At 39.2% G+C, this 10,428-nt stretch overlaps 1 protein-coding gene and 2 non-coding genes across 7 annotated transcripts in view; all 3 read right to left on the bottom strand.

The window, feature by feature from the left end:
* NOP58 (NOP58 ribonucleoprotein) overlaps nucleotides 1-10,428 on the bottom strand; it is a 29,832-nt gene extending 19,404 nt beyond the window's left edge. Inside the window, exons 1-3 of one of the 5 annotated variants that reach the window (XM_004378236.2) lie at nucleotides 10,073-10,428; nucleotides 5,950-6,026; nucleotides 3,520-3,572 (exon numbers count right to left, since the gene is read on the bottom strand). In XM_004378236.2, coding sequence (XP_004378293.1) covers nucleotides 3,520-3,572; nucleotides 5,950-6,026; nucleotides 10,073-10,117 — 175 coding nt within the window. In that variant the 5' untranslated portion in view covers nucleotides 10,118-10,428. Of the gene's footprint in view, nucleotides 1-3,187; nucleotides 4,167-4,467; nucleotides 5,145-5,949; nucleotides 6,027-10,072 lie in introns of those variants that run through there. The other 4 variants (XM_023733001.1, XM_023732998.1, XM_023733000.1 and 1 more) reach the window with 4 other exon arrangements.
* Nucleotides 3,329-3,415, bottom strand: LOC111820926 (small nucleolar RNA SNORD70). Its single transcript, XR_002824433.1, has one exon. It is a non-coding gene; the product is annotated as a small nucleolar RNA SNORD70 (small nucleolar RNA).
* On the bottom strand, nucleotides 4,474-4,562 carry LOC111820927 (small nucleolar RNA SNORD70). Its single transcript, XR_002824434.1, has one exon. It is a non-coding gene; the product is annotated as a small nucleolar RNA SNORD70 (small nucleolar RNA).

The following is a 10,428-nucleotide window of genomic DNA, read 5'->3' as shown; positions in this document are numbered from 1 at the left end:
ACCATACAATCCAGCAATCCCACTCCTTGGAATATACCCTAGAGAAATAAATGCTGTCACATGAATAGATATGTGCACAGCCATGTTCACTGCAGCACTGTTCACAATAGCAAAAAGATGGAAACAACTTAGGTGCCCGTCAACAGACGAATGGATAAACAAATTATGGTATACTCATACAATGGAATACTACGCAAAAATAAAGAGTAACGATAAATTCGTGAAACATTACATGGATGAATCTGGAAGGCATTATGCTGAATGAAATTAGTCAGTTGAAAAAGGACAAATACTGTCTAAGACCACTATTATAAGAACTCAAGAAAAGGTTTAAACACAGAAGAAAACGTTCTTTGATGGTTAGAGGTTGGGGAGGGAGGGAGAGGGGTATTCACTAACTAGATAGTAGACAAGAATTATCTTAGGTGAAGGGAAGGACAACACTCACTATAGGGGAAGTCAGCACAACTGGACTAAACCAAAAGCTAAGAAGTTTCCTAAATACAACCAAACACTTTGAGAGACAGAGTAGCAGGGGCTGGGGTCTGGGGACCATGGTTTCAGGGGACATCTAGGTCAACCGGCATAACAAAAGTTTAAGTTTAACGAAAGTTTAAAAGTGTAAGAAGAGGTTCTGCATCCCACTTGGGTGAGCAGCGTCTGGAGTCTTAAAAGCTAGTGAGCAGTCATCTAAGATGCATCAATTGGTCCCAACCCACCTGGAGAATGGAGAACACCAAAGATACAAGGAAAATATTAGCCCAAGAGACAAAAGGGCCACATAAACCAGAGACTCCATGAGCCTGAGACCGGAAGAACTAGATGGTGCCCGGCTACTACCAATAACAGCCCTGACAGGGAACAGTAGAGTCTCTAATGGAGCACAGGAAAAGTGTGGTGCAGAACTAAAATTCTAATAAAGACCAGCCTTAATTGTCTGAGACTGGAGGGACCCCAGAAGGCATGGCCCTTGGACTCTGTTAGCCCAAAACTAAAATCATTCCCAAAGCCAACTCTTCAGACAAAGATTAGACTGGACTGTAAGACATAAAATGATACTCATGTAGACTGTGCTTCTTAGCTCAAGTAGATACAGAGTCTAAATGGGCAGCTCCTGTCCAAAGGCGAGATCAGAAGGCAGGAGGGGACAGGAGCTGGTTGAATGGACACAGGAAATCCGGGGTGGAAAGGAGGAGTGTGCTGTCCCAGTATGGGGAGAGCAACTAGGGTCACATAGCAGTGTGTGTATAAATTTTTGTATGAGAAACTAATTTGAAGTGTAAACTTACATTTAAAGAATTAAAAAAAAAAAAAAAAGTTCTGCTTCTGATGAAGGAGAGGGGCTTGGCTAAGCAGGCCCATCTCCAGGAAATTCCAGCCACATCCATGAGACACTCAGCTTTAAAATGAAGCCAGCGTCCACAATGTTGTCAGCCTTTCCTGCACCTCAGCCTGGAGGGATTCTAGGTGGCCTAGGCCATGGGGTAGATGAAGGGAAGGCTAGTGGGGAACAGAGGGTCCACACCCCCTGGCTGCCTGCACTGTAGGCTTCTACCTCAAGAGTGCCAGAGGGGAGAAGATGATGAATAAATTGTGGTATATTCACACAATAGAATACTGTATAGCCATGAAAAAAAGAAGTATCTGATTATCTACAGCCATACAGTTGTGGTTACATGTCAAAACTGTGTTACGATAGGTAGTAGGAAAATTCCCCGGAAAGGACTCTTTTCTCTTAAGAATAAGGTGATAGTTCAACTTTCTGGTAAAAGTAGATAGGAAAAGGTACCGTATGACTAGATTCCTGATAGAGCTCACTACTTTCATTCATTTACCCAAAACAGTACCTTCTCTGACTAGACACTGTGCTAGAACCTAGAGATTTGACAGTGAAGAATGGTCTCCACCCTCATGGAGCTTAGAATAATAGGGGAAGGGAGAAGACTTTTAAATTCTCACCTAGTTAACATTCTCCACATTTATCTTACATTATTTTAAAAAACACAGAGAAACTAGGTACGGAAATTCAGATACACCTCTAAGCCTCTGTTTTATCATCTGCAAAATAAGGACAATAATATCTATCTCACAGGACTGTTTCAAGGATTAAACAAGATAATTACAAAAATATCTGACAATCACTATGTGATCCATATATTAACTATTATTAGTAAAAAACCCGCTTCACATTTGGGTAAAAGTTGGGCTTGCTCATTTAGTAATAGTTAGTAAGGACCAGTCAGAAATATCCCAAGTAGATTATACAGGCTATACACAAAATACGAATTCAAAGGAGGACCCTTGGGATAACGGTTGTAGCACTTTGCAACTCCAGGAGGAGCTGTGCCTGTCAGTTTGTATGACTAATGCCCCCCAGCATTGTGCAGTACAGAACACACTCTTGCTTGTGATTTTACCAAAATTCTACTCCTATTTAACTTTAAGGCTATGATAAACAGATCTCTATCTAAACTTTCAGGTTAAAATTACTATAGTCATATGCTTTATGGCTATATGAGGCTTTAATTGTTGAGGAAGCAGCCCTATAAATACATATTTTTAAAATGGCCCCAGTCTTGGGTTCTCTGTCAACCTACCCCTCTGCCCAGGTTGGGGTGTCCATTAATATTCCAGCATTTCTACTTAGGCTCCCCAATTTTCACAAGAGAACCATAACCTTTCTCTATCACGGCCAATGAACAAAATATTTGCATCTGCCAAATTCACAGGCATGTTCTTCCTTATGGTCCTTCATTTTCAAATTATACCACGAAGAAGTTGAGTGACGTGATATAGAATTTAAGCAATTGAAAAATCAATGGTTTGGGTTTTATATCTGGTCTTCTTGTTTTCTCTAATATTAGAAAGACTGTAAGACCAAGTGCCTACTGAAGCCAATCCTAGTTAAATCCTATCATTGTAACTCTGTTGTCTCTTCCTGAGGACTAGCCCCCTTTAGAGAAGCGAAACTCTTATGTCTCTCTGTAGTTTTTGTATTAAAAAACAAAACTATTAGTTTTCCTAAAACGTTTTATAATACTGAATATGCCTTTTCAAACTAAAAAATGTGCGCTCTTGAACTTTATGACTTCTCTAAATCCCTTCCTGGTCAATTGTGAATTCGGGATATTTTCAACCTCACCCTTGGATTAAAATTACCAGAAAGCGGGGAACTTGACCACATTACCTTGGTCCCTTGTAGAACAGCTTTTACTGAATTGTGCTTCAGCATTATGCTGTTGGTTTCCACAGAGAGATCAACTTAACCACTTCTCACCTCTCATTACACTGGGCAGGGGGGAACCAACCCTATGATGAAAAAAGCTAACTCAATGTTGTCTCAGTGGTAGTGACGAATCTGAGTTAGATCACTTAAATTCAGTTCCAACAAGAATGCATCATTGACAACATTGAATAAGGTTAACTCAAGCAACTGAAGTAGACAACCCTTTAACAAGGAAAACAAATTGCCAAGATTTTCCCTTAAAGCCTCTGATTTTTTATTTATTTTTACTTTACCTGCCAATGCTTCTGCTGTATCCTGAAATTTCTCAAAATGTTTTAGTTTTACTCTGGAATAAAACAAACAAACATGTCATGGGTGCACGTTAATTTTGCAAAAGCAACATACCTGGGAAAGAGGTGTTGGATTGTTTCCAAAGCACACACCAATAAAAGAAACTAGCATGTTACTGGGTGCCAGGGTGCAAAAGTTAGCTATTCTTCACAAAATGACGAGTTTTTCTAAATGCTAGGGTAGTAATGTTTGGACTATTATTGAAAAGGTTGTAGACTTTGAAGGGAACTAAGGTCAACAGTAAAGAGGTTTACTACCACATGTAAACCACAAGCAAAGATGCTGAAGTTTCAACATAGCTCCTGATGGTTAATGACTGAACACACATGTTGGTTTTACTACACAGCATAGAGCTAGCCCAGGAAAAAGTACAAGTCCCTCTTAGGTCAGGAATCTCATGATATCCATTTGTCTATCTAGTGTATAAGATCTGATTGCTGCTACTCTTATCTTACTCTTTCTCCCCTATATAAGAAGCCCTGATAGCTCAGTGGTTAAGCACGCAGTTTGAGCCCACCAGCCACTCTGCAGGAGAAAGATGTGGAATTCTGCTTCCATAAAGATTACAGCCTTGGAAATTCTATGGGGCAGTTCTACTCTGTCCTACAGGGTCGCTATGAGTTAGAATTGACTCAACAACAATGGGTTTGGTTTTTCCTCTCCTCTACACACTTTAAGTGGAGCCCTGGTGGCACAGTGGTTAAGTGATACGGCTGCTAACCAAAAGGTCAGCAGTTCAAATCCACCAGCTGCTCCTTGGAAATCCTATGGAGCAGTTCTATTCTGTCCTCTAGGGTCACTGTGGGTCAGAATTGACTCTACAGCAATGGATTATATACTTAAGTGCAGGGTTTTAGAAAATCATTTTATATTAAAACAATCATACATACCGTGAATTCATTGTCATCTCAGTGGCAGTGACGAATATTTAAGTTAGATCACTTAGATTCAGTTCCAACAAGAATACATCACTGACAACAATGATTCAGGTTAATTCAGCCAACTGAAGCACATAACCTTTAAAAAGGAAAACTTGTCTTCCATCGTGCCTTTAACAGTGTATCTTAAGCAGGGTTTTCTTGCATGGTCAGGGAACTGTGGTGATGGGGGGCAGCCTTAAGATACACACTTACCAATACAAAGATTTAAGAAAAAGTAGTAAGTTCATCATTTTCCACCCTACTCTATCCCCATTTCCACTCTTCTGAGGTGGCATTTGTTCGTATCTTTCTATACTTAAGTATACTTTCTATACTTCACTACATATGCGCATATATATAACAATACGGCAAAAATGCAATCACATTACATAAATTATTGTGAAACTTGGTTTCCTCAGTATATCACGGACCTTGCTCCAGGTCAATAAGACATCTAGAAATCTGTACTACAATTTATTCAACCATTCCACTACTAATGGACATTTAGGTTGTTTAAAATTTTGAGTTTCTGGAGCCGCAAGAACCACAGACTTCATCAGCCTGAGACCAAAAGAACTAGACAGTGCCTGGCTACCACCAATGACCACCCTGACAGGAACACAACAGAGAGTCCCTGATGGAGCAGGAGAAAAGTGGGGTGCAGAACTCAAATTCTAGTAAAAAGACCAGACTTAATGGTCTGACTGAGACTGGAGGAGCCCCAGAAAGCACAGCCCCGGGACTCTCTGTCAACCCAGAACTAAAACAATTCCCGAGGCCAACTCTTCAGACAAAGATTGAACTGGACTGTGGAACATAAAATGCTCATGAGGAGTGTGCTTCTTAGCTCAGGTAGATACATGAGACTAAATGGGCGGCTTCTGTCCTGAGGTGAGACGAGAAGGCAGAGAGGGTTAGGAGCTGGTTGAATTGTCATGGGAAATCAGGGGTGGAAAGGACGAGTGTTCTGTCACAGTATAGGGAGAGCAATTAGGGTCACGTAACAATGTATGTATAAATTTTTGTATGAGAGACTAACTTGAAATATAAACTTTCACTTAAACTATAACAATAAACTAATAAAAAAATTCGGAGTTTCCGCTACCAGAAATACTGCAACAACCATCTCTGTATTTTGCTTCTCTAATTGTTTAGCATGCTGATTCTTTGAGTTTGACACTCTTATTAATTCAAAATTAATTTGTGTTTTCAAAAATCTTAGAAAATAATTATGGGGTGATTCTCAATCTAGTCTGTAACTAATACAAATTAGCTGAGATGGCCTTTGTTCCAAATGAAACATCTCTCACAATTAGGTTCACACCAATGCTACTTTTGAAACAGATTTCAAAACAAAAAATTACAAATATAATACTATACAAATCAGCAAAAAAATGCTTTAAAAAAGCTCTAAATATTAACTACTAAATTCTTAGTTTCAAGATCACTTACATTTTATTTGCTTTCTCTGGCGTTTCAAATTCTTTCCATAAACTATCAACCTCTTGAAGTTTCTTCTCATTTAGAACCTGCAATAAATATTTAAATAATTTTCTTTAAATGGCACCAACTAAGCACATATATATATACACACACACATATACACACACTCTATGTACAGTTTAATGGAGTAAATACAACTGCATGTGCAAAATGAAGGTAATGGAAGCTATTTCTCTCTCTCTCTCTGAAATAATAAACTAGTTTCTTTTTTACTCAGCAGACATTTTTGGTCAAATTAGTGGTTCAAGTTGCCCATTAACCACCCGATGGAATTCAGACCCCGTTAGGGTCTTTTTTAGAATCCTCTATTTTTAAGGAGCCTCTGATCCCCTCACAAATGATTTAACAAGCTTGTTGCTAACCAAAATGTTGGAGGTTTGAGTCTGCTCACAGGCTCCTTGGAAAAAAGGCCTGGCGATATACTTCCGAAAAAATCAGCCACTAAAAACCCTGTGGAACAGGGTTCTGCTCTGACACACGTGACTCCTTGACGATTAGTTTTGTTCTTTTTTTTAACCCCTTCACAATCACCATCAATTCATAACATATGCATAGAACATCATCAAAAGACTATTTACCCACTTTCGACAGGAAACAAACACTTAACCATTTGCACCATCCACGGGCATCCTGTTATTTACCGCTATGATCATCCTCACATGAAATTACAGATTTCACTAAAACTAAGATATCATCAATTATAAGACATATCCTGATGTAAGAAATTTTCAAATGTGAAAAGAAAAAAAGGGGCATTTTCATCTATGAAATATAGCCATTAACGTTTAGATACACATTCTTCAAAACTCTATGTAACATGTTACTTATGCGTATTTTTAGGAACTACACTATACACTTAGCGTATCATGGACACAATTCCAGGTTCTTTTAACCAGCTGCTTGGTATTGTCTGGATGTACCATCATTTATGCCCTTCCTGATAGATGTTTGTTGTTAGGTGCCATCAAGTCATTTTGACTCATTCGATTCCATGTGGCAGAAAGAACTGCACCATGGTTTTCTTGGCTATAGTCTTTACAGGAGCAGATAGGCAAGTCTTTTTCCCCAAAGAGCTGCTGGGTGGTTTCAAATCGCCAATCTTTCAGTTAGCAGTCTAGCGCTTAACCGTTTGCGCCACTAGGGCTCCTACACAACAGTATAAATTTCACTAAAATGCATCAAACTGTGCATTTATAATGGATGAGTTACACAGTATATAATTTATACCTCAATAGAGCTTGAAAAAATATATTGCTCAATAATTAGGTTACATATGAACATTTGGTACACCAAAAATCTTTTCCCAAAAGTTTGAGGAAACAAAGGACACAGATGCATGCAATGCTACACAGCTGCACTGTTCAATGTAGCTACTTAAATTTAAATAAATTTAAAAAAATTTTTTTTTGCTCAGTCACCCTAGTTACACTTCAAGTGTTCAATAGCCACTTGTGGCTAGTGGCTACCATAAAGGACATCACAGCTATAAAATGTCTGAGATGAAGAAAGACTAAAGGATGTCTTTGGTCTTATGTTGTGTGTTCACATTATGACAAGTGACCCAAATTGAGTCTTCGTAATATTCTAGTTGTTCCTTTACATATTGGAGCCTGGTGGTACAGTGGTTAAGCATTTGGCTACTAACCCAAAGATCAGCACAGTTCAAATCCACCAGCTGCTCCTTGGAAATCCTATGAGGCAGTTCCACTCTGTCCTATAGGGTCACTATGAGTCAGAATCAACTCGATGGCAATGGGTTTTTTGGTTTTACATATTAATTGTGACTTTGCTTTCATATATAACCTTGCTACAGAGCAATCAATCGTTGAAAGTGTTTAATTATTCTGAATCACACTGTATATTATATGGATATGTATGTGCACACTGGGCCATGATATAAAAGGTATTCTTCACTGTGAATTAAGATTTAAAAAATTTGGAAAACATCTTAGAGCATTTCCATAAAAGCATGAATTTTATGCAACCAATATAACTTTATACCCCAGCATTCTGAAATATTATGGGGAAGGGAGCTAATAAACTTGTACTGTAGACACTGAAATACAATTTTTTTAATTAACATATAATTCACTTACCATAATATTCACCCTTTTAAACTGTACAAGTCAGTGGTTTTTAGTATAGTCACAAAGTTGTATAACTATCACCACAATCTAATTCCAGAACATTTTGTATGTAAAATCAAGTGGTAAGCGTTATAATTCCAACTTACAAATGAAATCAAAATTTCAATATACTCAAGCCTGACTAGTTATTTCTAATACGAGGTTATATAAATAACTTAATCTTGAACTGTAACTGAAAACAGCAACAGAACATTCAAGATTTATTTTTATGGAGCAGGATACTCTTCATTAACAGAAATCATTAATTCATCAAGAGACACAGTTAAATACTTTATGACCCATGTCTAGAAACCAGACAATTTATTGCTAGGCCAATTCCTTTCTATATTTGGAGGCAACAAGTTGTCTAAAGAGTAGTTCCTCTAAACATCCAATTCAGAACTGTATACGTAATAAGCTTACGACGAAATTCCTCAATATGCACTGACTGAAAATTTGACAGACCCTGCTGGCTAAGAGAATTCGTGGTATGTTCTTCAGAACTGTACTTAAGAATTTAGGAAATATTTCAAAAAGCTGGGAAAAACAAAATAGACATGTTCTAGGGCTTTAAAGGGGAATAAACCTCTTAAAAGTTCCTTAAAATTGCTAGTACTGCAATACAGATAATCCCAGTAAAAAGAAAAATAAGTCACCGTTAAAGTTTTTAATTATAATTTTATTGGTTTTCTCAAAAAATAACGAGTATTTGATGTAACAAGTGCAAACTGAAGTATACAAGTCGATATTTTGGTATATACCTTTTCAAACTTTCTGCGCCCATACAACATACACAGAAGCATTTTTTTGATTCACAACTGGAATCGCACTATGTATATTTTATCTAGGACTTTCTGCCTTATATCAGCATATATAAATCTAGTATATATGCGCAAACTTTGCTGTAGTTAAGAGCCACGGCTGCTAACCAAAAGGACAGCAGTTCGAATACACCAGCTGCTCCTTGGAAACCCTATGGGGAAGTTCTACTCTTTTCTACAGGGTCGCTATGAGTCGCAATCGACTCAATGGCAATATTCGCAGAGCAGAAAAAAGTGCCTGGCACTTGGAAGGCCCGCAATCTAACCTCATTCTTCCTAACATCGCAACAGTATTCCACAGCACGAATGTCTCATTCTCGTGCTGACGAAGTTAAATTATTCCAAACTTTCGTATTAAAACAAACACGTCTCAAATTGGTATCACCAGGCCAGATTTCCCCAACTTCACACTTGAAATACCGAACTGCCGGATCTACATGACAACTGCACTTCCACGTCTGAGATAGCCAAAGCCTTTAGTACCCCTAAACCGCCTAAAACCCACAACTTCGTTTCCCTTCCAACCCTCCCCATCTCGGTAAACGGCACCACCGTGCATTTATTTACTTAAAACAAAAATCCACTCAATCCATCAGCAAATCCTGTCAGTTTTATCTCCTAAACTTCTCTCGATATTTGTTTCCCTCCAAATCAACCTTAATCCAAGCCATTATATCTTGTCTAGATTAACGCAAAAAGTCCTTGCTTCCTTTATTGCCCCCTGCAATCTAGTATCCACACAGCAAGCAAAGTAAGCTTATTGAAAGATAAATTAGATCAGGTCATTCCTTTACTTGAAGCCTTCCAAAGATTCCTGAAAACACTCAGAATAAAAATCAGAAGTTCTTATCATAAGATGAAAAGCCTAGACAATACTGCTTCTGTCCACTCCGCCAACGCGCCAAATCCTCTAACGCAGTACCGGGAACCCAAACTGCGGGGCCACGTGTTCACTGAAACATGCGCCACCCAAGCCTGAAGCCTTTCCCTTCCTTTCAGAGTCTGGGCACATAAAGGCACCCACGCAATCCTGAACAGTCTTGTCCTCTCGTCAGGTCTTTCCCTCCCTCGTCTGCTCAGCAAAGGCCTTCTCTCTCGTTCCTCCAACGGCTCAATCTCACCTACCTTAAAGATGGCGTAGCCTACAGACGTTTCAAACAGCACCAACATGGTGAGGCCGGGACAGGGCGCGGCACGGCCCACTACAAGCTACGATACCAGCGGAAAGAGGCCAAATTTGCAGCCCCAAAGGCCCGCAAGGCCGCGGCTGGAAAAGCACAAGCGCGCACGCCACCACGATATTACTCAAACCACGTTGTCCAAACGTTCCACAACGTACTGCAGGTAGCACACATGAACACGCTTCTCCTTCTCTAAGGTTTCTGGGATAGCGACATCGCTTCCGACAAGTAACGTGTCGTCACTTCCGGAATGTTCCCGCCGTAGGGGTGGGGTGGGAGGAGTGGATCATGAAATTATCG

Source organism: Trichechus manatus, unplaced genomic scaffold (assembly GCF_000243295.1).
Source record: "Trichechus manatus latirostris isolate Lorelei unplaced genomic scaffold, TriManLat1.0 scaffold00056, whole genome shotgun sequence".
NCBI lineage: Eukaryota > Metazoa > Chordata > Mammalia > Sirenia > Trichechidae > Trichechus > Trichechus manatus.
The sequence above is the reverse complement of the archived record's forward strand: the minus strand, read 5'-3'. Positions and strand labels throughout refer to the sequence as shown.